The following is a 26,950-nucleotide window of genomic DNA, read 5'->3' as shown; positions in this document are numbered from 1 at the left end:
AGGATTTTTTCTACATTATTGTAACAAGCTTTTCTATATCAGGATAACTTTTAAAGGAAGAAATGGTGTTCTTTGCCTCTGTTGCTAGAGCCCTTGGAGAAGTTAAACAGATTCCAACACTGTCTCTGAATAAATGGCATACAGACAAGTGACTGTAATAAAAATGCTGAACTGCTGAAATACGAGGTATATTTTATGTCTGCATGAACTTTGCATTCATTAATCCATGGTGTGTCAAATTTCAAGTTCCTAATTTAGTACTGATATGGGAATTAATGGTCACTTATTTTTAAGTTGTTTTTTTCATTCTGTGGAGTAGTGGCTGAACGCTACTGGTCTCTGCAGGGTTCTTCAGCATTGACCTTGTTATTCTGGTTTCATAATTTCTTTCACATTCTCCTACAGTAAAAAGGAAGCTTGTGTAGACAAGAGCTAGTCTCCTTTAATTTATTCAAGTTTCGGTTTTGCTGGAGAAAAGGGTAGAATTACATTACTGTGTGGGCTAAAATTTTAAACAAGCACTAACACTGTGTGTGTAATGCCACATTTTTTTGCTTCTTGTTTGAATAATGTGAAAGAAGTGGCACAGGATCCCAAGAAGGTGTGTATACCATACAATTACCAAGAAGGCTTCCAGTCCCGACCTCGGAAAGGCAGGAGGCCAATTATAACTCTGTGTTACAAGCTGTCAGTATGGAAGAACTGATCTTTAGTTGACAGTGGGGAGCAACTTTTTCTCTCTCCTTTATGTGAGAAACAGGTTACTCTGCTGAATATGAATGATGATTCACTGTGTTGAATCTGCATCAATACCTACATTTATTTGACAATAACCTGTGAGCCAAAATTTGTGGATTTCTGGAATCATCATGTGGCTTCATAATCAAAGGAAAAATTGAGGCAGCAGCTAAGTAATACTTGGGAACATGTGTAGCTTTCATTAATCAAGCATATATGCAGTATTTGGAGGATTTGGATATTTTTAGAGTTATGTACCATAGGTATTCTAAGCACTACTGTGAAAATGCAACCCCTAAAACTAACGTACTCTTTAATAAAAGGCAGTAAGAAATCACTCCTCAAGTTACAGTTTAATTTCAACAGAATTAGTCCCTGATGATTTAATATAATGGCTCCGTTCCAGTAAATTAGTTTTAATAAGTCCCCCTTGCATCTGTACCATATGAAGAGGTGGATTGCATTTTTGATGCAGTATCTCACTCCAGCCAGTCCACATGTGTGAATGGGAGTGGAAAGACGTGGGTGGTTTTGCTGCCGAGTTTGCCATTGGCAAACCCAGTTGGTGTTGGCAGAAAATCTGAGTGTGCAGGTTGCGGCAAACAAATTGAGGGATGTGACAGGCAGCTGTTATCCAGCACAAGGCTTGCGGTGTTCAATTAAATCAGCTACTGTTGTCTCTTAGTGAAAACTCTTTGCTTATGCTCCAGTTTGAGTTTTGAGGATGTATTAGTGTTATCATTGCTTCCTTCACATGGCTCAGGCAGTTCTCTAAGTCTGAGGCCTTTAGGATTGAACAGAGGAAAGAAAACATTTGTACTAGCCAAGATGATGTTAACAAATAGTGGGGCATATTATGGAAGAGCATTAATTACGCTTTGATACATAATTTATATAGAGAGACATTCAGCTTTTATGAAGCAACTAAAGAGACAAAGCTGCTAAACCTGTTGAAATTCCATTAAATTTATATGTTGCATCTAAAACACCTGTAAAAATACCAGTATTCACGACCTGAAATCCTTTTTCAGGTAAAACTTCCTCAGTTTTACAAGTTTCTGAATGAAGTGGTCATTTCACAGTGTTGAAATTTAAAGCTGCCAAAGAGTGAGAGCAAGATTTGGAAGGTGAAATTTGACCAAATAATTCAAATGTTAATAGTTATGTAGTATAGCAGCAACGTTACACACTGCATTACATGATTGCAATAGTGCGGTAGGACGCATCTGGATGATGTTGTAGGTATGTGCAAAGTTTGTGAGCATCTGAAGCTGGGAGGTTTTAGATTGTCATAATCTGAGCAAGATGTGTGAGGTAAGGTGTTGGCTTCCAGGTGACAAATCTGTTTTTATGATTTCCTGATGTGTATCCCCCTCTCTGGTCACAGGAGTGGCTGTTGCACCATGAGGGAACTTGTCAGTCTGTCTGTCTCCACTCTGAGTTTCGCTCACCGCATTTGGAATGCTGGTGGCTGCTAATGGGTTTTATTTGTAGCACACTTATGAAAGGAGAGAGTGTTAGAGCCGAGGTATCCATAAAACCTTTTTTTTGAAGCTGTAGGAGGCTTGTTGACTCTTTGGGGAAGGCTGTCCAAGGAGGATGCAGGGGAGGGAAAGGAAATCTGCCTGCCACCAGTCTGTCCAGTGGAGAGTAGCAGCAGTGCCCTTCCAGAAGCGAGTGTTGGGATGTGGGCCTGAAGCAATGAAAAGTGTTTAGCCAAGGTATTGAGGGAGAACAGGAAAAAGTGCTTTTTCACGTGACCTCATACAAGCGGGTTCAGTGTTTGTTTTGTGCCGGGGTTCAGTTGCGAGTTTCAGGGAGCAGACCAGGGTCCTCTCCACAGGCTCATTGAAATGGAAATGGTTTTGCCTGCTGCTGTGGAATGCAAATTATTTTAGGAATGTTCCTGGGTCTTTAGGCTTTTTAAAACTCACACTTCTAAGATATTTTTTTTAGCTTATTTTAACCAATTCTCATAACAAAAAAGGATGCAGAAAGATGATTGGTGCCTTGATCCTGACCCAGCAAAATATGAAGTGTAGGTTTGTCTTTACATGTACAAATAGTTTGGTGGTGAAAAGAGATGGGAAATATAGAAATGCTTTGCTGGATCGCAATCAAGATGCTGAGTGCTTTGCAAAGCCAAACAGCAAGAGCAACAAGAGCAGCCCTCAGTAAGGCAGGCTGGCATATGATGCCATTTGGTATCATTCCCTAGGGATTTGCTCCCTTTTGTTACTACCACTTTTAAAAAATATTATTTAATAGCATTTCTTCTGTTGTCAGGGCCCTGGTGATGGAAAAAGGCTTGTACTTGATGCCTTGTCTGCCATAGGTCTTTTGCTGACCAAAACAGACCAACATCAAGTGATACAAAGGTAGGAAAATTATGATAAGAGACAGTGCCGTGTTTCAGAACGTATTTCAGGAAAAATTCCTTAGAAACAAGGAGTGAGATTTGTTGGTCTTTGTGTTTCTGGTATCAGGACACAGGATATAAAATGGATTTACTTTTAATGAAAATTGTTTTTTCGCTTTAAACTGAAAATGGACTTGGATAGATGAGGTGCATATATGGGCCATATTTGATGAGGCTACATCTTGAGGTGATCGTAACCAGGTTAGAATATTGATCAGTTGGTGCAGGAAATGGCAAGGCACGACTTTTTTATGTATCCAGATTTAACACTCAATATAGCTTTGGCAAAATAATAGCCAACTGATTCAAAAATTATCAAAGTCAGTAGGATGTCTTATTGCCTGACCTCTTGAAGTCACTGGAAACTGACAGTGCTCTTGGTTGCTTGCATGCTAAGGCATTTAATCTGTACAGATGTGTGTATAGTTATAAAGTTTCCTTCAGCAGCATGACTAGTGTATATATTTGTATAGTATTTGTGTGTGTTTATACACACCTTAAAACAATATCATGAAGGTGCACAAAATATTCTTAGTAAACATATTAGAGAAAACATATCCTTGAGTGCATGACTTATCTACCCACAGTCTGCCTTATGATTTTGTGCACCGTTCTTTTACATCTGCATAGTCCTTTGTGAAAGAGATGTTGCATGTATAACTTTGGGTTTTCATTATTTTTTGCGTTCACAAGTAAGACATTTGAAGAATTTCTGCAATGTCAGTGAGCCAGATTTCTGAATTTGGGACAGAAGTGTTTGTGTTGTACTGCTCAAGTTCTTTGCTTAATCAAGGGAAAGATGTGGAATCCTGTACATAAAAAACCACATTATAACGGCAAATGAGTTGTTCTGGTTTATAATTATTAAACAGTTCAATTATTTGAAAGAAATATGTAATTTTGTAAAAGTACAAGTGTGTGATATTTTATGTGATAAATTATAAAGTGATTTATAATTTCATGTTTTCTGCAGTGAGGGACTCTACGTGTGGTAGATACAAAATGCACAGAATTTCACTTTCAGTTGACGTGTTTGATGAGGTGTACTTAACATGTAACAAATCCTGATTGTTGATGCACGTGTGGGACTAACACAAACTTCAGAAAAATCTACATAGGTTTCTCTGGGGATTTTGGCCCTCCATATTAATTTTTCCCTGATAGTACTCTGTTATACTTAAATCATTTCTAAATCATTATGATTTTCCTTCCTGTTCATGAATTCAGGAGAAGAGAAACTATGTCAGCAGAAATAGTTAGCCCAGCATGAGCACTAGCAGTAGCCAAAAGAGAACAAGTAGGGACACTAGTGGAATGCTAATGCTGTGTGATAGATGCTTTGTCTCCTGAAGGTATGTTTTCTTCTGATGGATGCAACCTGAGCCATAAGGTATGCTGAAAGTGAAACCCCAGCAACTGATTTCTGTAATAGGGGAAGAAAATCTTTCCTGATTTAATCTTAGTGTTAAGTAGGTTAAGTGTGGTTTTCCTGTCACATCTTCCCCTGTGTATTTTTAAAGACGTCTGCAACCACATAACATAGGTGTCTTAAAAAAATGCTTTTACTTGCGTTTTACCTTTACTCAGTTAAAATGTGATAAAAGGTACTTAGATAACAATGTCATTGAGATGGGGCTGTTGTGAATGTATAAGCGAGTTGTCCTGGACATTCTTCCGAGTATCTGAAGTATAGCAGTGGCCCCTTTTCAGCTGAAAAAGTAGGGTGGACAGATGACTTCACAGCATCAGAAGAGTCTTCTGGTGACTGGTTAACTAATGTTCTCTTCGGCATGCAGCATGAAACTGAGGTGCATTTTTGAGCCATATAATGTCAGATCATTAGAAAGAGCATGCCTGTGCTGACAGTTGTCATTGGGTTTTGACATTGTTTTTGTGCAGAAAGCAATGTAAGAAATTCTGCAATAAGTTCTGAGGGCTTGGCGAGGGCAGATGCTGACTGGTTCAGAACAGCCGTGTTTCTGCTCACAGTGGATTCATAATTCAAAAGCTGTGATCCAGGTCTTTGTCCCTGCATGGCAGAGATCTCTTTTGCAGACAGCATGTTCTCCTGTCATCTACAGATGGCATCATGAGACAAGCATAATAATATCACCCACATTGTCAGTGTGGCAGTACAAAAGCTTTTCCTGTTGCTGCCACTTAAGTCTTTTTCCACATCAGTGCCTGCTTGTCCTCTGGCTTTCTGGGGCATGATGCCAGGGAAGGTGGATGTTCCTATTCTGGAAGAGAGGTCAGTGGAAGAGCTCTGTCACATGAGCCCATGTGAGAATGCTGTGGTGTTACGTGCAGGACAGCTGTCTTGAACAGCTAGTTGTAGTCTTATGTTGCAGGCGTTGGAAAGGTCCCTCACAGAGCAGTTTCCTGACCTCCTTTGCCATGGAGTTTGTCCTCACTGGTGAAGATGAGCTTCAGGGCCAGTGAAGCAAGTGCTGGTTGGTAAAACTGTGTCATCCACCTCGAAGTCGTCAGTGACCTGCAGTGGGTACAGGATTTTGGGTGAGAAGTGCGTTCAGAAACTTTAGCCAGGTGTCATCATAGTATTTTTCCAGGCGTAGCAGGAGTGGAAATTGGAGCCTTTGCCACCCCTCTCGCCACCTCTCAATGTGAAGCACTGGTAAGCAAGGTAGTTACCAAAGCCATTGTTGGCAGCCTTTGTGGATGTGCATCATGAACAGCCCCAGAGGTTCTGTGCAGGCTGGTTTCCCTTGCTGGTTTTCCTTGTGGGAGACACCTTTCCTCTGGTGCAGCAGTGACCCTGATCCTCATGTAGGTTCCTCCTCATGGACCACACCTGGAAACTGGCTGTCTGATTTCATTACTCCCACGTCCCCTGCATTAGAACAGAAGGGGTAACAGGCATTGCCTTTCCAGCTGTGGACCCTGGATGTCCCAGGGAAACCCCACCACAATCGTGTGTACCCATCCCAAGTCATACATGCCCAGAGTGTGCCCACTACAGTCACTTCTAAAACATAAAATGCATAGTCTGTAAATTTGTGGCCATGGTGGAACAACTAAGGAAAACAAAATCTAAAATCCTGGCTCCTACACAAATGTGCTCTGCAACATGTCCTTCTCGATAGGCAATGCAGAACCCATCCTCACTTCCTCTAACCAGTGCATAACCACTTTTCACCACCACAAAGCATTGAACTTCTCATCATCCAGTGTGCCTGTAATTACCATTCTGCTATCTGTAGACTGATAACCATCTATTATACTTAACCCATCAAGTCCTGTTAAACCTAAATGCATAAGCTAATTTCCTGAGACCTAAAAGCTTGTAAGAACCTCATAAGGCTGTGCCTCAAATTTTCGGGGCTGCCATTTTCATGTATGGGAAACATCCCCCACTCTGCTCCTCCTCCTCTTCTACCCATTCATTGATGAGAAAGGATAGTATGTAAGAGCAGCCGTGAACAACTTCTTTTGGCTGTGTGGGCAGCACAGCAAATTTGGCCAATATACCTGCAGCAGTTCATATAAAGGTCAATGTGGTATGTCAGTGTGGTTTACAAGGAGTAAAAACACAGAAGATTGGCCAATGGGACTGTTACTGAGGCCAGCGTGGCCACTGGCCAACCACCTAAGTTTAGATTGACAAGTGACTGATGTGGCCAGAAACCACCAGGCAGTGTTCCTGGTTGGCACAGCCTAAGTGGCTGCTGTGACTCTGCATGTGTTGGAGTCCCCTTGGTCGAGGGGCAGTACACTGCGCAAGAGGTGCCGTCATGCACCAGAGAGCTGACCTTGAAGCAGGAGAGGGATTTATGGTGGTGGTTTTCTGCAGCTAGGACAGGCAGTTCTGGGTCCATGTTGAGGGTAACTGCAGGGAAGAGCGGGCATAGCTTATGAAGGAGCTTGTAGTTCTGCTTACACTCCCTTGCCTCTGCAAATGCACCTTGCCATGCTTATCCTCAGTCTGTCAGAGATAACGTCCTGACTGGCTGCTAGAAGAGGAGCAGTTCCTTGGGTTGGTGCACCTGCTGCTCTGTTGTTCTGCAAGTGGCTTGTGTTGCAGTGACTAGGATGCCTTCACAGAGGTGTTCCCTGATGGTCTGTGGTCTCTCTGCCCTCTCCAAGGGTTGGACGTGGGCACTATGGGGTTACTGGGGCTAATGCTGCTTCATACAGGGGAAAAAAAGTGAAAGTTTCTCAGGCTTTGATGGCCTGTGGAGAAAAACACTTTGGTGATTTATGGTTATCCTCTTCATAGTGCCCTCATTTTCTGGGGCAAATCTTCTGCAGCAGTCTTGTACCTTTGACTACATCCTGGGAGGACTTTAGGAGTAGAGGTCTGTACAAGGTGACCTGCCTGTACTGGTAAGCGCCTTTAACCTCGTGAGGAGCAGCAAGCAGATGCCAGTGTCATGGACCGATTCCTTCCTGGCTCCAGACCACAGGAGAAGGCATCCCTATCAGCATGGGTGAAAGGGATGGGAGGGATGAGCCAACCTGTGCAATAGCACTTTCCTGCTGTCGTTTTTGTAGCTGCTTCTGAGTAGTAAGTGAATGGAGAACCTCCTCATGTTTCTGATAGCTGCCTCCACCCCAGCAGCAGATTAGCCTTTTGGTTGCAGCTGAGCTGTCTCATAGGTGTTTGTGTTGCTCTGGACTGTGCTGCTCTTCATCAGAGTCCCTCTGATGTCATTCTGGCCTGTCATTCCGTCACAGTCTCTGTATCAAGAGATATGGTCTTCTGTCCCACCTAATGTATGTGCTCCTTCTTCTCCATGCCCCCTCCTCTACCACCAAAGTGACACCACTGAACAATTCAACCAAGCCTTGGACCACAGTGTCACTGGAACATGGCTGGATGGCAGACATGTGGGGGATGGACCGACAATGGGCTGAGGCTGGACTTTCTCATGACAGGAGATGCTGCAGACCAGATGTGGGAGGATGAAGGTATACTACTGACTCAAACCGTGTGGAAGGGGAGAGTTTGTTGTATTGTGGTGGTTTACCAGGCAATTGCCCTGCAGATTGAATGCCAGCACAATTATATCATTTTGCCTAGTAATTCAGTGGGGGGATGAAATCTTTATAGTTGATGGCACTGCTTTGACACTGACAACATGTAGCCTGCTGTGTCTGGGGATGACAAGGGTTGGTATGTGTACAGTCACATATGGATGCCATTAAAGTCCACTTTCCTCTGCAAGGCCTAAATTCTTAGAAATTAACACCACAGACAAGTGCCTCACTCTCAGCCAGAATGGAGTCAAACTGCAGAGTAGTATTTGTACAGAAAGTAAGTGTTTTCTGGTGAATGGACAGGCTAGGACACATGCTGCTTAGAAAGCCTGCTCTCAGCATGGCTGTTTCACCTGGAAAGAGGACTCACTGATGCCCTTTTAGCATGCAGGCCCCTTTACTGCTTCTCTCTCACATCTACCCACAGTCCCAGACAGAGACAAAAGCCAGTTTATAAGCTGTAAATTTGCTGGAGGCCCCTGTTTTGGCAGAGGACAGAGGTTACAGAACAGAAGTTGATGTGCTGGCACATCATGTGTTTCATGCCTCATCTGCAGTCCCCTTGATCTCAGAAGTGATGTACCAGCAACCTGCCTGTTCTCTGCCTGTCTTCTTGTAAAAACAGACAAACTGCAATAGTGTAGAACTTGATTAATTTGCTGAAACGTAAGTGTCTAGTGCTGTCTGAGATGCCCTGGGTAGCCCTGCCTGGCTTCTAGCTCCTGGTGCAGGTTGGACTCTTTTTCCTGTATAGCCAATATTATAGCTATCGGCCTCATGTGGGTGCTTCATATGTCCTAGGGCACCTCAGAAGATAGGATGCTTGTGCGTGGGCAATTGAAGCATCTTTCCTTGTAGTGACTTCCCTGCTGAAGGTCTCTGATGAGCTGCTTCCTGTCAGTTTTATCCCACTGATGTCAGGGAATGTGTGCAGCCCAAAGGTGGGAGGAGTCTTTTCAATTTGAAATTGAAAATTCAATATGAATTTTCTGAAATAAAGTCTACAGCATACCTGTGAAGTACCCCTCACCACCCACCACTGCAAATCACTCTTTGAAATGCAAAGCTTGTACTTGTCCTCTGGTGAAGGCAGCATAGACTTGAAAGACATGTTTAAGCGTGTGGGAAGGAAAGACCGGGCAGCTCTTTATATTTCAACATCAGAACTCTTCCAGATCGCAGGGCACCTGTAAAATATATTTTCTTTACATACTGTCTTTTATGCTAGGATGGACAGTTTAAGTCCTTGGGGGTTTGATTATGTTGTGATGAGACACATGGTAAGACAGCAAGTCTGTTTTAGTAACTTTGTGAGTCTTGATCTTGGGCATGAGTATGTGAGCACTTAAATAAGCATATGTAAGTTTACCAATTGTTAACTTGCTAATGTAATCAGCATATTTGTTATGTTGCCCAGTAATGATGATCTGTATGTACATAATTGTTGAGTAAATGCTAGGGGGGATGCTCAGCATGGCTGCTTTTGTATGCAGGGACAAACGGCACATACTCAAGCTAAGATGGCAACTTAAGTGCTTACAGTGGATCATTAGAAATGTTACCTTAGTCTTCTCAAACTTGAAAATGGCACTACAGTGTGCTTATAGATTTCAGCAGATAGATGGATCTCAGCTTCCTCATCCTGCTTATGGACAACCTGGCAGAGGCACAGCTTCTTCCTCGGCAAATTCTCGTTATCAGGTCACTGACTCCTCCCTGCCTCATCGTGCTCTGCATTCACCTTATCTTAACCACTCCTTTACTCTGCTTGAGTCTGTTTTCTCCTCGGTTCTCATTATTCTTTGCCATTTTTCCTGTCATCTTTATTGGCCTCTTCCATATTGCCCTCTTCCTTCAGTTCTCCCACCCAGCTCCAGTTAATTTGGAAGTATCTTACTAACGATCACTGTATTTTTAAAAATGAAGATGTTTTCTTTGGCCCATTTTAGTCTGCAGCAAAATACCGTTGTCATCATCAGAGTCAAGTTTTCACCCTAAATCACATACATGCACCTTCAAACACTGCCTGAAATTTTCAAGTTTTGTACAGGACACAACAAAATTGCATAAGCTGATGTGATTCGTACTGTTATTTGCATGCCCCCTTATTATGATGTGCCTTGTTATTTCTGTTGCTCCAAGTAGCCTTATCCACACACTGGGATCCCACTGTGTTGGAGACTGCTCAGACAGCTACAGAAAACTCAGACTCTGCCCCTCTGTGCTTATAGTAAAATTTCAGTCAAAAACCAGCAGATGAATGGGAAGGGAACAAGATGAACAGAGTTCAGCAGAAAGCTGGAAGTCTCCAGAATTCTTTCAAGAGAGCAGATAAAATGTCTTGTCCTATAGTTAATAATCCCTTTGACTTTGCAAGGGTGAGGACCCTTAAGATGAATACCAGAAATAGCAGGCTTAAATACAGAATGGCATGGGGTAAAATACATGTCGTCTGAAAATTCTGGTTTAATATTAAATGTTAATGAAGATGTAGAATACAGTGAACTGCTCTTAATTAAAATGCATTACATCAATATTGTCAGTTCATGTTGTTTGTGAAATGAATTGGAATCATTTATTAAGGAGTAAAATATGGATGGATTTACTCTTTTCCTCTACAAATCAAAATTCTTCTTTGTTAGATTTTCCTTGATATGTTCTCCTCATTTCCTAAAGAACTAAAAAACTATGCATATAACTAGCATGAATAGTGCTAGTTCAGAAAATTGATCATTCTTTTTTCATTTATTTTATGTAGGTTTCCTTTGCCTGATCTGTAAACATGTCCACAGACCTGCTATGTAAGTACATTTCCGTCATCCCACAGTGATTTTTTTGTACCATATGTTTTTATCAGATTCCCAGATGTGCTCATGATTTATGTCTTTTATCTTAAGTATAAAGTCTGCTTTTACATTTGCGTTTCTTCTGAGACATCTGTGGAACAATATTGCCATTATAATCAACGGGATTATTCTTGGAGTAAAGCATGACTTAATATGAGTAAAATTGTAAAAATCTGGCCCATGTATAAGAACAGACTGGTTCATTGAGACTTAAAATTACAGTTCTATCTAAAACGTTTTATCTATCTTTGGCACAAGTACCATCCCAGATTACTACTGAGTGATGTGCTTGGGATTTTTTAATCACTATGTGAATTTAACTCCTTCCAAGGCATCATTATCCAAGTCACATCCAAATGTCATGCCCCATCACTTATCCATCCTTTTTCAACAGCAAAGAATATACAAGTGGCATATCCTTATACTTTGCTATCGTAACTACCACAAAAAAACTACTGCTCAGGTTTCCCTGCTACTTGCACTCTCTCACTCCAGCCTAAGCTATCTGCAGCATTAAGCACATTTTTCTATGCTTATTGATCTGATCTACATGCTTGCTTTTGGAGTCCCTCCAGTGCCTCAGCTGCCATTTTTTATCATTGCCTCCAAGGGCTGCCCAGCTGCACACTGTGCAGTATAAGAGAGAGGAATTTCAGAAACCCATTTTATCAGTCTCCAATACTTCCTCAGAGGAACAAAGAAAACAAATTTTTTTTGGTCATTAACTGTAATCAGTTAATAAATACATCAGCTTACTGGCAGATAGCAGCTATCTGTGGAGGTGGTATCTGTGCTTCAAGATCAAGTTATTTGTGAAAGTGCATTTTTTGAGCTTTATCTGCTAGCGCAATTTTGGGGCATGCTTAAGTGCCATTTACATACAGGGAGAACTCTGAAATGAGGAATGTACTATGCCTGACTGTACAAGCAAAGCTGCTGTTAGGAGTGAAATGTTAAAGAAAGGAGAGAGGGCAGGGTGACTGCACACTGGTCCTGGTCAAAATCAATTAAGACTCCTAAACTCTACTCTGGTGTTCGATCTGGTTTGACTGTTCTAGCTATTTCATAACCCGGGAGTTTCATTTTTCTCTCTTCAGCTCAGCATCAGCACCTTTCTCACACTTTTCCTGATGGTCGGTGGGTTAGAGAAGTTGTTGCCTGAGTAAAGGTAGGAGGAGCTGGGTGTGTTCAGCCTGGAGAAGAGAAGGCTTAAGAGGGTCTAGTGATGGTCTTCCAGTACAAAAATGGTGGCTATGGAGAAGGAGATGGAAGCACTCTTTCCCCAGGCACGCTCTGTGACAGGACAAGAGGCGGTGGCCACAAGTTACTTCAGGGGAGATGCTCCTGGATGTAAGGGGCATTTTCACTGTGGGATCAAGTAAACATTGGAACAGGCTGCCCAGGGAGGTGGTGGAATTTCCCGTGCTGGAAATACTCGAGATGTGGCTGGACAGGGCCCTGGGTAATGCTGATCTAAGGGCCTGCTTTCAACAAGAGGCTGGACTAGTTGATCTCCATGGGTCACTTGCAACTCAGACAATTCTGCAGTTCTGTCCCTGGTCTTCTCAGTATTGTACTGCTTGTGCTGTGGCAGGTCCTGTGATACTCTGTCATGCTAGAGGGATAGAAGTTTGTCTTCTCACTCGGAGATGTGTGGATAGCCTCGAGACAGTACCAGTGTTGAGGGGCCCTTCCAGGTTCCAGCTGGTGGGAGTACACATGCATGTGGGGTTTGTGGCAGCCAGGTAGGGCTTTGGAAAAATGTCGGTGCACAGGAGAACACTAAAGAATAACCTGGCAAATCTGTACAGATATGAAGTGACTCTAGGTCTTTATGTCTGCTTTTATATAAATAAATAGTACAGAGCCAGCCCATGAGCTTAGTACCGGCCTATGCTAACAAGCAACACCAAGGCATGTTTTGGGTATAACATCTACCAGGCTCTGTTCCAGGTAAGGAATTTGGATGTAACCAAACTGTTTGTGGGGGGAAAGGGTAGGAGGTGATGAGCGTTTAGACAGGTGGAGCTGATGCCAGGTGGTCTCAGCACCAGGGAACAGTCTCTGGCTCTTACTGTTCAGTAGTAGGCATGTAGCCTAACCACCCGGTCCCTAAGGCTGACCACAGCATCGTCTTTCACTAATGCTTGGTTCAATGCAAGGTCAAATTCTAGGAGTAAAAATCTTGTTCCAGGTCACATTAATGAAAACTAGATGTATAATTAAACAGAAAAAAATCTAACCAAACCAGAACAAAACCCCTCAGATTCCTAGGAAAAAAACCACTGCAGTCTGGGGCAAATTACACAAAGAAAATGTCATGGCTGCACAATACAAGGGCTGCTGCAGCTAGACCTCAAACTCCAGCAACAAAGTCTTCAAGCCTGTGGAAATAAAACGAAAAAGCCAACATCCCAGTGAAGTTTTGGCGTGATGAATTTGAGGTAGTTTCTCTGTTTTAGATGGAGAAGCTAAGGAAAAAAAGGAGAAGTTTCTAAAATGTCTGGCAGCTACTGAGGCTCGGACAGTTGGGGAAGCAGCAGATTTCCCTTGGAGCTTGTTTTTCTTTTTATCCTCGGATGAACTAGCGTGCAGTATATTATGCTGCCTGAATGTAGGGGTTTGTCACGGTTAGCGCCAGGGGCTGTCCCGGGAATGTAGGAAGGCGATGGGTGTGAATGGAACACGCGGTGGTCGGTGGGGCTTGAGCCCGCTCTTCAGGAAACCCGTCGCTGCTCCTCTCGGCCCGGCCGGCCAAAGCCGCACAGGAAAGGAGGTGGGTCTTTGATCTCTTTGTTGTAGCTGCTCCCTGGGAATTTGCTGAAATCAATGCCCTGTTTTCCTGAAGAAATGAATGGCTATGCCTAACTAGCTTTGTGAAGCACGGGGGAATTCACTGCTTCTGTTTATTGACAGCTGAAAAGGAGCACATGGTGCTGAATGGGTCCTCCTGGGGAAACAAAACAGAGCAGAGTTAGACTTAGTTGAACACAGGGGCATTTGGAAAAGTCTGCCGAAGGAGGATGGCACAGTTCCTGCCACCTCATACTAGCATAGCCTGACTTTTTACTGAAAATGCCATTTTAAATAAGGTAAGGATTGTTTTGGTTTCGCATACGTAGCGTGATTATGAAATGTTTGCATTTGTGTTCTCGAGTGCAAAAACAATGTTTGAATTGTATTCCGTCATGGGAAACACCTAGGTGACTCTTGTGCTGTTTCTAGCCTCTGTGTATGTTGATTTGTTCTGTATCTAATGGTGATTAATGAATATGAAAAGTAGTAGGAAATAATTTGGTATTTGGGTCTTGCAGTCATGGCCTGAACATGAGTCATTTATGTAGGCTGTTATATACAGTTCTTTATGTCTTTGAGAATCAGCCGAATTGCATCAGGTGATTTCTTCACTGGTACAAATTGCTGCATTAATATTTATGCACAAGGCAGTGACTAATAAGTGGGCCTGTCTGGCAGAAAATCTGGGAATCTAACATCCCTGGAAATGTAAGGATATTTTTCCAAACCTGTTTCTATGCATAGACTCAAGGCAAGAGATCGACTTCACCACTATGCTTGCTGGTTTTTGATGTACAGTGTTTTTGTAAAGACAGCAAAGGATAGCAAGAGGAGGATGATAATGAAGAAGCAGTATTTTCTTCATGCGAGTCCAGAACAGTTTATCAGACCAAAGGAATTTGGTGTGTAATTCATATGTAAATTTTCTACTGAAAACAGGAGAACAAATCGCCAGAGTTTCTGTATTAGTTTCTGTGGTGACTGAAGAAAAAGATTTCTGAGCTCACGTAGCTACAGGTTTCAGGTGTGGTCCACTTATGACTGCAGGAAAAAAGTTAAGTAATGTAATTTCTTCCTTTGTCAGTTTAAGTGTAAGGGCAAGCTTCAAACAGAATATTGCCATTGTGCTGCCTTGTTCTTACATGGCAGTAGGAATTGATGGGTTTGTGTTGCAAACCTGATTAAAAGTAACTGTGCTTGTGTGCAGTTGTTTGAAAACTCTTGAGTAGTCCCCTAATTTCAGGGGAAGTGCTTAGGAAGTTTCATATTTTATCGGAGTAGTTTGTGTTCCTCAGTCTGGAATATTTTCTTTGAGTGACTGAGCTAGTAATCTTAGTAGTTTTGACTCATTTTGCTCTTCTCTGCAGCAGATAGCTTACCTGTTTTTCTTGGAAGCGTTGGGGCCCCATATGCAAAACATGCTTTCTTTAGAATATAGTTTGTGATCCTAAAAATGAAAATACACTGCTTAACTGTAGAGTGTCAGCATTTTTGCTTGTGGCTTCTGCCTTTAAGTTTCCAAGATTTTCAGAGGGAAAAGCAAAAAAGCAAATGCATTTATGATTTTGACAAAGATGTAGAAACACTGAGCTCAAGCAGGCTGATAGAGATGTTTGTGGACTCTGTTGTCATTATCGTTATGCAAATGTGTCAGGACTCTTTTTTTGACCTCACTTAAGTGTATTTATACATGATAAGCATTGGAAGCTGCTAAAATTTAAAGGTAAAGCTAATTTAAAGTTCACATTTAAGTTGGAAAGGAGATACGTTTGTAGGTCATTTTAATGCTGTAATCTAGATGTGCTATGAAAATCTTGACTGGTGAGGGTGTCTGGAGTTGCAACAGTGTAAATAGAAAAGAGTTACCGTTGTGGAAAGCTCAGTTGATCAGAGGTTTTTTAGTTAGTATAATGGAGAAGAAAGTAGATGATTCATGTGTGACGCGGAAGGTAGCATTTGTTCTCTGTTACTTGGGCGATAAGGCAAGGCAGAGTGTGTTACGTTTAACGTACTGGACTGGAAGGTGCTTAGCCAGATGTGCCTAGGGAAGTACATGGGGATGTTTTGGCAAGACAGTTGTCCCTTTGCCTCTTCTAACATCAAGGATCTTTATAAAATATGAATATTTTTGTGGCCTATTGGCAATATTGAAGTGGAAGGAGTATAAAAAATTGATTTCCAACCAGTAGAGATATACCAAATACAAAGTGGGATATGTGATCATACACAGCTCTAAGTAAATATGCGTGTTAAATGACCAGGGTTATACAAATACATATCTGAGGAATGGTGCATTTCCCCCAGGGTGATGCCTTTACCATCTGTTGATCTTGTTCTTTGATCTAGGAAACTAGGAAAATGGAAACAAATTCTTTGCAATTTTGCTTTACAAGCTTATTTCTTAGATTCTAGTAATAGTTACTGTTATTTTTATTTTTGTGACTTTTGGAAATAATTTAAAGAAACTACAAATTAATCAGGAACATTGAAGAAGTGTTTGTATTTTATTTAATCTCAAACTGAAATGGCTGTCAACAGGAGAATAAATACAGCTTTATGGAGATATAATCTGAGTTTAGAGTGCTTCATCTGCAGAAAAAATCCGCAATTTTTTCTAAACCTGCAAATTTTTGCAGCTCTCAGATGTAATTCTCCAAAATACACTATAATGTACTTTGTAATTCTCTGTTTCAGAGAACTGGACTCAAGGCTGTCCTTATGCCTGAGGAGGATAGTTACTGTAAGGGAAATGTACTATACTGCTGCCTATTCTGTTGCTGCCAATTTTATTATCCTTTCTTAATAGGTCTGTTAAAGCTCAGGTGGACATAATTTCTTTAATACAGTATCAGTCAAGATGTTAGATAATTATCTTATGGTTCCTATTTAAAGTCTTTAAAGTAGGAAAAAGAAGTATATCTTGAGGAACAAATAAATGGAAACTCAGAGACTTGCATGTGTGAGTCTTTTTTTCACAGAATAACATTTTCGTGTCTGTTCAGCAGCAAACCTTCCCAATGTCTATGCTTTTTTTATTAAAGAAATCACTTCATGTGATTACAGAAGTTGTTAGCTGCATCCTCTGTTGGGAAGGTAAGAACTAAAGCTGTAAGAACAGTAAGAACTAAAGCTGTTCTGCTAAACTGTTAATGACCCTTCATTTTCAAAAAACAGTGCTTTTAAAAGAACCTACATTTCAGTATTTTAAATGTATGCTTTAGGTTTCATTAGTCAAAAAAAAACCCCACCAAAACTATTTTTGTTCTTTTGTGTGAATTGGAATACCCATGGGAGATTTGTATGGTTCACTGGGAAAGTTAACTGATTTTCCAGTTTTATTCAGACTTAGCTTCCACTGAATGTAATACGTCTTGGAGTGTTCTTTTAGGATTGGCCTTCCAAGGTCTCAGTCCCCACCAGTCCTGAGTGTCCGTGTATTCACTTCCCTACATGGGCTTCCTTCATTCGTAACGTGGCTACTTGCACATCAGTAGAGCTGAATGTATGGACTTCTACCTGCAGAAGTGGGTCCCATGGTTTTTACACTGTTTTTATTCCCAGTAGCCGTAGCTTGCTTCATTTAGTTGTAACTGCCTCTAAAGACCTCAGGTTCTCCAACCACAGGATGAGTACAGCATCTCTTTTGCTCTGTCATGCCAGGCTTCCTCATTGCGTCCTACAGTAAACTCATATTTCCTTCTCCAAAGCATGTCTGTCTGCCTGGTTCTTTCTACCAGTAAGCTGCTGTAAGTATCCCAGCTGCTAGCACTTTGCTGGGAAAGTTCCCACAAGTCCATCTTGAAAGTTGTGTCACAAGTGGAAGAGTGAGAATTGATTTAGGCTGGTTCCTAAGGAGAGGTGGCTTTTGTCACCAAGCCCTCCACCAGCCTCCTCCACATGACATCTGGGCTTGGTGGCCAGTAACAACCAAGTTCAGTGAAGAAGAGGGAGACCCAATCAAAGGTTCCCTTTTAAGGGAATGTTGCAAGGGTTGGAAATATTTCAATTAATTAATACTAAGTATTAGTCATTAGAATTGCTGCACTTTGTTTATCGAAATTGACACTGTGGTGTTAACCTGCCATGAATAAAATTCTATTTTTAGACTATATTAATGCACTTGATATGGTGTGTGTGCGGCTGTGTGCATGTGTATTTATACGTACATACATTTAGGAAGACATACGTGCTTGATTCTTTTCCTGCTAGAACAAAGATAGAAGATTCTGGTGTCTGTGTTAAACTGCAACAGTAGCATTAACATTATCCACTAAAAGGTCTGACACTAAAATAAATCAGCCAGCCTGCCAAAAATCTCCCCAAAAGAAAAGTGCTTGAGACCAATTAAAGCTACTTGTGCTGTGGGAGGTGTAGATTAGGGGGTCCAACCTGTGGCCCAGGAGCTGTAGGGTGCTTATGAGCAGTTTAAACACGACTCTCTTGACGGCTGTCTGTATTTCTGTGGACAGGGCGATTTTAGTTTTGCTGTCCACAGTATGGAAACTGTGCAGTTTGGACAGTACTGGTGAAGATGTAAAGCAAGAAGGTGCTGCAGCCAAGGAGCCACAGCCTTGTACCAGGACCAGTTGCTGCTGGGGGAGATGGGCCGAGTGCAACAGGAAGGCTTGGCTTTCAGGAAGCTTTTGCTGGGCATTTTGTAGGACCAGGCTATGCTGACTGAGGCTGTTTCACATAAAAAATAGCAGTTGTTTCTGTGAATTTGCTGTTAACTTCCTTCCCTGTTTCTGGATATAATTTTATATGACTTCATGCCAAGCCAGTGGAGGGAGAGGGGGAGAAGGAAAAAAAAAACAACTGAAAAATCCAACTGCATTTTTCAGTTTGATTGTTTGAAATGTATTTAGCTTTCAGCAATGAGAGAAGTCTGTTTGTGCTGATTAGAAGCTATTAAATGTAAACTATGGGAGGTGACTTCACTTGAACTGTGCTCAATTATGTATATGGGTTCTGATAGCAACCAAACTCCATGTGGTGTACCAGAAATGTGACCTGTAAATTTCAATCCCAAGAATAACCAAAAGAAGATTATTTTTTAAATTAGCTTTCAGTCAATCAGTGCTTTGATCTCTAGTCATTTTTAGATGAATGAAGCTACCAAGAACTTTGATAAGCCAGTTGCTTAGACTGCAGAGTGAAGTTAAACTTGATAAACACACCTACATACTTTTCCTACTGTTTGCTTTGTTGTTTGGGTTTTTTTTTTTTCTTTAAGTTTACAGGAAGGTCCTGTAAGTTACTGCCCTTTCTGGTGTTCGAGCAGTGAAGGTAACTTTTTTTTTCCCTCCCAGCTGTGGAGTTTGTAAGATACAGCAGAGCGCAGGTATCTTGCTGCACAGGCTTCGCCGGAACCTGCTGAATCTGCACTGTGCAGTCACGTAGCCGAATTTCACAGTCCGGCTGAGCTCCTTGAGGCTTCTCTAACTGTTTTGCGCCTAAGATTTGCCAGATGGAAGGAGCGCAGTGGAAAGCCTCATTGGGATTGGTGGGAGGATGACTTTTTATGGGAAGCTGGTTAAATTCCTTCTGGCTATGCCTGTTGTAGTACTGCATGGTCACCAGGCGAAAAATGTACTGTTCCCAGATGTGCTCGACTGTCATCATGATTACTCCCTATTAGGAACTAGTAATGAATCATAGCTGTTGTTATCTTTTATATGTTTGTATAACAAATAGTTTTGGAGTTCTGAAGAGTTTACATACTGGAACTTGTGTCTGCCAGGAAAATGCATGTGTGCTTTGTGTTAGAAGATTACTTTACAGTCAGATAAGTGCTGAGCCTCCCTTCTAGAGGCATCCTTCTGTAAGAACAGCTGTGCTGGACAGAATTGTTCTGCTATGAGGCAGAAGAACACGTGCCTTGATGGGTGATCTCCCACTGCTGGAGACCCAAGGATGTACGCTCCCTCTGAATCTTCCTACCTCTTGGGTACAAAGGGAGGATGGAGGCAAGGTGAGGGAAAGTGTCGCTGCAGATCAGGGTCTGGGTCAGGATGCCTAAGGGCTGGGCTCACCCGCAGTGCTGTGCCCCAGTTTTAGGGAATTAGCTTGACCTACCGATCTGACTGAATGTATGGGGTGGCAGTAAGGCATGTTTGCTGTTTTATTTCTCTGTTTCTGTCTCCAAGTATAGTAACTAATTTTTTAAGTTTTACATTTTAGTAGAGTGAGGTCATGTTCCTATGAATATGTTTAATGGGATGTTTGCAAACCACCTACCGTTCTCCTCCATGGGGAGAGGAGACCCCAAAGGAGGGATAGGCATTTACTCACAGGGTGTTGCTCACCCTGTGCAGGACCAGGACTCCTCCTCCCCCTCCAGCAGCATCGCAGGGGCTCTGGTCCACTCACCTGCAAGCCTGGGGATGGCAGTCGGCAGCACAAAATCTCGGTAGGGAGCCAATGTTGCCCCAGCAGCATGTCCCACAGTGTCTGTGCTGGTGCCACCAGGTAGAGACTGTGAGGCTTCAGGGTCTCCATGTGTCAAAGATGTGGGAACTCACTGCTTGAAATCTATTGAAAGTTACCCTCTCAAGCACGTAGGAGTAAATATCTTTTTTTTCCCCCTTCTTTTTTGGGAGTGTGTTATTTTGGGTGTGGAGTTATGGAAAACACAATACCTGCTTCTGAAATAATATGCTGCATGGTGCATGAAAGTGCAAGTTTTCAGTCTGCTCAGCTGAGCAATTACGATTTCAAAGTCAGTCTGGAGTGTGGTTTCTTAATTTATTTATTTTTTCTTTTTTTTTCATGCAGAGCTGAGCATGGTTTTGTTGTATGAGATAGAAGAAACATGAAAAAGAGACATTGAAGAAATGTTCGTCTATTTTTATGTTGGACTAGGCATCTGTTATTACATTTAAAAAGTGAAGATTAGTCAGTAGGAAATTTAGCATGGACAAATATCAGAAGTTAATGGGATTTGAATAAAATTATTCTGAATTCTGGTAATGATAACAACTTCTATTTTACTATAATATAAATAGGATGAATTACTAATAAGAGCTTCAGCTTCTTTGTAAATGCACTTTGCACATCAAACAGGACATGCAAGGCTTCTTTCATAAATGGTTTTTACAGAGGAAATGTGTAACAGTGGCCCACAATAATGGGAAAATAACTTGGGATTAACTGTTTGCTAATAGAGAACTTTGAATTTTTTGCCAAATAAATTATATTGTAGAACAAGGTTTTCAAGCTTTTCCAGCAAGGAGTACTGCAGAACAAACCACAGGGCAGGAAAAGCTCACGTACGTTTGGGTAAGAAGAACCAAGACTGGCATACTGTACGTGTAGTGTATCTTAGACAGGAGATGTCCACAAGGTATTTTTGCAGTCGTCTTCTACGTGAAAGCTGAACAAGGCTAATGGAGCAGTACAGTTTTACTCTGGGATAAATTACTGGTTTTTGCTATGCAAATCTTATGATTGTAATTAGGCTAGGATTTGGACTGCTGTGTACACTGATCTTTGTTCCCTCTGCGTACAGGAGCTAATTCTAATGCTGCAAAACAGCACAGCAAATATCAACCACTGCTCAGCCGATGATCGTTTCTCGCAGGGCTTCTTGTTTGAAGCGGACATTTTAAAAGCAATGATTTACGTCTACCTTCACAGGGCACGTGAATCATACTGCAGGCATCTTGTGGGCCACCGAAGCATTCAGGTACTGTAAAGTCTCACTTGAAAGTAGAGGTTGAAGAAAACGCAGGAAGGACTGCCTGATAGGCATCTAGTTTTTAGCAAACTGATTTTAAAAAGTGGTGTTCTGCAGCTGATTGGTTAAGGAGCTGGTGGTATGTTTGAGCTATCACGACAGTGATTGCAGTTCCTAGTATGGCTATGTATAGCTCCTGTTATCTCTGCAGCCGGACTTTGTGTAACTGCAGCCTGTGGCTCCTTGCCCACGCTAATGAGCTCTCCCCGAGGCCGGGCTTGTGCCTGTGGGGGTGGCACGGCGCTCCAAAGCTGCTGCTGTTTTGGAAACCTGAGTTTGTTAACTGTGCTCAAGTCCAGCTTGCCCAAGCCACCGTGCCAGCTTGGCTACTGCTGGCCGCGGGAGCTTGTCCTCATGCAATGTGGCCAGCCCCAGAGCTGTCTGGAGGACGAGGCAAGCTGGCCACCAAGGCTGCCAGGCTGTAGTCTGCCCGAAGGAGAGCTGTCACCTAGACTTAGACCTGGACTGAGGGGAAGTGCCAGCATGGTGAGGACGGTACAGGTGAGCCACACTCACAGCCCATTCTCCTCCCCAGGAACATGGCTGCCAGTGTTGTGGTGAGCTCTGTGAGCTCGTGTGGTGGGAGTGCATCTTGCAGGCAGTGGGTGTCATTCTTCCGGTGACCCAAAGGGCAGGGGGAAGCCATGGCTGCCGGCCGTGCCTCCCAACGGCTGGGCAGAAGCGGGAGCAGATGCATTCAGGCGCAGGGGTACCAGGCTGGGGTGTACAGGAGACGTACCCTGCTCTTAGCCCGTCCAGTGGCAGTTCGCTAGTCAGGAGCACCTCATCCCTGTGATAAGGTGGTGGCTGCACACCCGCAGCCTGGTCGGAGTCTGCACCTGCACCCATACTGGACTCTTCTGTACGTGTGCCTCCCCACTGCTGCAGTGGAGTCCAGCAAAATAAAAATTTTAGCAGCTACAAGATCTATTAGCTTGTGTAGTTTTGTCTACAGATAGATAAAAAAGGCATTATTTGGAACTTCTTCAGAATCATTGCAGACAGAGAAAGAACAAAAACAATATAGCTCTGCTTCTCTAAAGATATAGTAAATGACACTACCTGGTTTTTAACAGCTTGTAACCCCTGTGAATCTCGTTTATTTCTTTTTTGTTGCCTACTCATCTAAATCACAGCAAAGCAGAGGAACTGAGGCAGTTTTTTTTTTTTCTTGCATGCTTGCACATTATCAAGTATTCCTGTAAAAGTTGCATCAAATCCATTAATTTTGTGTAAACACAACTTAAGGGAGCAGGGAAACTGTAAAAGCATCAAGTGAAGTACTAAAGTGCCTAACAGAAAGCAGAAAAAGCCTTCTTCACAGAAAGTGATTTTTCTAACCAAGTGTATTTTATTCCTAGCACTAATACGACAAAGTGTGTGTTGTTTCCATAGCTGGGTGCTCCATATTTCAGAACAGGTTAGAGTGTGTTCTGAGGCTGTTGTTGAAAAAATTACATTTTACTTAAGCAGCCAAGTTAAAAGGGCATAAAATCTATGTGAGTTTTGCAAGCCAGTGCCATGCTGCAGCGATGATAATGCATACATTCGTTTGCCAACGGCATCTGTAATTTAGCACGGAAATACCAAGGATTGTGACTTGGTCTGTAGTTATCTCTGATGAAGAATGTGAACTTGACAGTTTTGCACTGTTAGTTTGGGGGGAAGACATTACAAAGACCTCTGTTGCCCAGGGTAATCCCTAAAGTTACTATATTTATTGTGGTCCAATCCTGTGCTTCTGGTACACCTGGCAGTTTTTACTGTGCATAAATTCAGAGTCAGGGTACTAACATGCTGGTGTGGGATCAAAACCACTGTGTAGTGAACGTAATTCCAGGATGCCTGTTAAATAACTAATTCATCTAGTTGTCTTCATATCACATGTAATAAAACATCAAAAATCCTCGAACAAGCCTTGGGCAGCTGTGGGTATTTCAAGGTGCCGCACAGCAATGCCAGTTCGGAATCCCAAGCCATACTAGCAAGGTGCTTAAAAACCACTTCCAGCTCTGCAGCTAATTTGATTCAATGCTAGCTGATGGTTTCATCACGCCAGTTAGGCATGCCACCTGGGGAGCTGTCTCTGCGGCCTCTAGCCTCGGTGGCATGCTCAGCACCTGTTTGGATGCAAAGTGGTCCCTGATTTTGAAGGAGTGCCTCCCCAGCACCCACACCACATGAATTGTTTCAGACCTTATGTCCTAGATCCGGAGGAGCAAGGGAAATTAGCTAATGGTGCACTAGTGTTGAATTTGGAGGCTGATTCAAGGGGAGATGCTTTTTCCCTGCTTTCCCTTTTCAGCCTTCCCGTGAGCTGCCCACCCTGGGGCCTCCATGGTGGGCACTGCCCTGGGGCAGCTGGAAGGTTTGCTCAGGACCTCGGCAATGATGAATCACAGAGGCATGGCATGGATTGATAAGGTCGTGTACTTTATGATTAGATACATCCTCTCTCTAACAGCAGTTCTTTGTCTCCATTTTGCTTTTGGTAATGTTTTTTCAGCAGTTTGCATACAATGACTCTCCAAGTAGGAGCTGTTTGACTTGAGACAAAGTCGCTATTATTCTAGGTAAGCTCAGGAAACCCTCATAATTTTGTTGCCCTCAGAAGACATAGATTGTTGGGAATTTATTTAAAAGCCAGTTAAGTTAAATCACCAAGAAAATATTTTTTTTCTTGAAGCCTAGTTGTAAAGGACTTTCAGGTACATAAAACAGTGTGTAACAAGAAAAATCTGCCTTGCAGCTGTATTCTTATTTTTTTTTGTGCATTTTAAGTGGTGGCTGTAGAGTGGCATGTTCTTGATCTGTAGCACTAGCAAAAAAAATCATGTGTTTCAGCTATTCGTAGTGCAGGTGTGCAGTCTGGGAGCCATGGCAAAAGAAAACTATGACATGGTCCCCAAATTAGTGAAAAATATAGACTACTGCAGTGCCTGCATCCTGACCAACACGCAAGTGTACCTCTTCTTTTAGAGTTGATGGAGAACCCAAAGAACTTAGGAGGAACACTTCCGGCTTATTTTGGGAGATTTGGGACCAGACTCCTGGCGTATAATTTAGTTAGGTGACTACTTATGTTTACAAACCGAAACCTTTTTGAGCTACCCTGAATATGACATTTATGGTGCTATTGTCCTTTCTCAAAGACCATCTCCATTGTCTCTCCAGGGGGTGTCCCCTGAGCCCTTATGCTTCTCTTGACCTCTCTTTGGCCATGAGCCCTGGTCTGTGGTGAAGACTGACCTCTCCTGCCCCAGTCTCTGCTACAGTGTCCTGTGGCTCCCTTGGACTCTCTTGGCTGTTCTGGCTCCCCTCCTCTGCTCCTTATTGTCGCTTACTGAATAGACTTGCTCAGCAGAGTTTTCAGAAGTAAAACAAAACGAGGTGGTCATGGGTGACCAGTATCAGCTTTTCCTTTTAACTCAGTTGTAGAGCGTAGTTGGCTCACTGGTTTGTTTTCTACTGTCTATAAAAAGGTTTTGTGCAAGAAGTCCCCTTTTTCCCATCGCCCTATGTGACACCAGTGCCGGGATGACCTTCTGCTGGAGAGTCTCATTGCTCAGTTGTGTCGCTGCTCCATATAAGTTTCCCTGGCAACAAGTTTGAGCTACACTGAACCAAAAATATCTCACTGTGCTGCGGGAAAGTCAGTTTGCATACATGTATTTCTTGTTAATGACTTCCCTGCATGGTTTGTGTGTTCAGCCTGCAGATGTCATTATTGTGAAACAGAGACTGGGAGATGCGGCGTGCCCCTTTTGCTTACTTTCACAGGCAGCACGGTCTATGAGCAGGCTGCCCTTGTCAACTGAGTTGTGACTGTAAGACCCATTGTACTCCATTTTTCATGGTACACCAAGGGTCTTGTCTTCCACTGAGATTGGTCTGTGCAGGCTCACAAAGTGACAGTGATCTTTCCTGAACTCCTTGGATCTCTGCAAATTACCTTGGTTATTATTAGCACTTTGCCCTTCTCATTTCTGTATAAATGTATGCACCTTGATTTATAGGTGTGCATGCTGTGAGCTCCAGTTTTGCTGCCATCCTAGTCTTCAAAGACAGAGTTCGTAATACTTGCAAACGAACACGTGTATAAATCTTTGGAGGTCAGGACCCACCACTTCGCACAGGAGAGAATGCACAAACTGGAGGTGTTACTTCAAACCTTCCTAGTTCAGTTTTGGCTTGTAGATAATCTTTTTGCTACCTAATGTAGAACAGTGGTTTGAAGAAAAGCATTGGTAATTCAAGATGTGTTCTCAAGGTGACAAAATTAGAAGAGACTAAATTGGAGAGCAGTATGTCATTTTTAGTAACAGGTTCCCTTTTCTGGATTTGTAGGGTGTGAGGATTGCGGTAAAAGCCTTATAGGAGAATGCAGACTCCACGGACCACTCATCAGGGCTAAAGATAGGGTTATTCCTAGCCGAGCCCGTCTCACCCTACCTCATTACCTCACTTTGCGAGTGTTGGAGCTGCGAGCTGGAAACCAGCAGAGTAAGTATTTTAGCTCTTTTTCCCACATTTGAGAAAGTGGAGACAAAAATACTAACACTGGCTTGTTTTCATGAATAACTCAAGGCATAATTGGGTATTAACAGTATGAAGACTATTTTCAGCTGAGCACAGCTAAAGCTCACATTCAGCTACTGTTTTTTATGACTGATTTCTAGTAACTTTGGTGCATAGACTGACGATAGGATGTTAGCCAGAGCTGGTGTGACATTTAGCTGTGGGCAATCAGTTAACTCCGTTCAGTCAATACAAGTTTAATGAATGTTGAATTTGTATCTAATAGTAACAGCCATGCACTATTACATATTTTTTTTCTTTTCCCCAAGAGTGCAAAACAGGAAAGAGTATTCAATAAGAGGTCAGAAACAAAATGGTAAATAACATCCCTCATCCACCCTCAGCAAACTCAAAGAACACAGGGGGTTAATTTGCCTTTTGCAGCATCTTCATATTATAGAAAGACTGTTGTTTCCTTTTGAGGGCAGGGCAATTTGAATGCCCAAACTTGAACAAGGGAACAACATCCTTAGTGTGTAAATTTTCCACAGCTACCTGTGTAAAATTAGTCCTGCCTAGACTGCATTTCAGAAAGAGAATGACAAGGTGCCTGTTGTGTGGCACCATTGGTATTAGGCAGGGGAATAACTAGAATGATTAAAATGGCTAATGTTGTGTTTTTATAGATTCTCTCCACTCATATTGGGAGAAAACAACCTTCTAAATTATTCCAACAAGCAGAGCACTATGATAACATTAGCTTGTAGATTGAAGAGTATCAATACATTTATGTTGCATACTCCGTTTAATATACTGTCATGGATTTTAGACACTTTTGAATTAAGTGTAATACCCATTTTTAAAAAAATATGTGTACATATTTACATCCTTTTTTAGATT

The 26,950-nt window shown here is 42.3% G+C and overlaps 1 protein-coding gene across 3 annotated transcripts in view; it reads left to right on the top strand.

Moving 5' to 3' along the window:
- PLAGL1 (PLAG1 like zinc finger 1) overlaps positions 1–26,950 on the top strand; it is a 48,699-nt gene that overhangs the window by 9,958 nt on the left and 11,791 nt on the right. For 2 of the 3 annotated variants that reach the window (XM_074862727.1, XM_074862728.1), the window contains exons 2-3: positions 10,914–10,956; positions 25,880–26,035. In XM_074862727.1, the coding sequence (XP_074718828.1) occupies positions 10,938–10,956; positions 25,880–26,035 (175 nt within the window). In that variant the 5' untranslated portion in view covers positions 10,914–10,937. Of the gene's footprint in view, positions 1–10,913; positions 10,957–22,018; positions 22,034–25,879; positions 26,036–26,950 lie in introns of those variants that run through there. The other variant, XM_074862730.1, reaches the window with a different exon arrangement.

Source organism: Strix uralensis, chromosome 3 (assembly GCF_047716275.1).
Source record: "Strix uralensis isolate ZFMK-TIS-50842 chromosome 3, bStrUra1, whole genome shotgun sequence".
NCBI classification, from domain to species: Eukaryota; Metazoa; Chordata; class Aves; order Strigiformes; family Strigidae; genus Strix; species Strix uralensis.
This window is presented reverse-complemented; position numbering and strand designations above follow the sequence as displayed.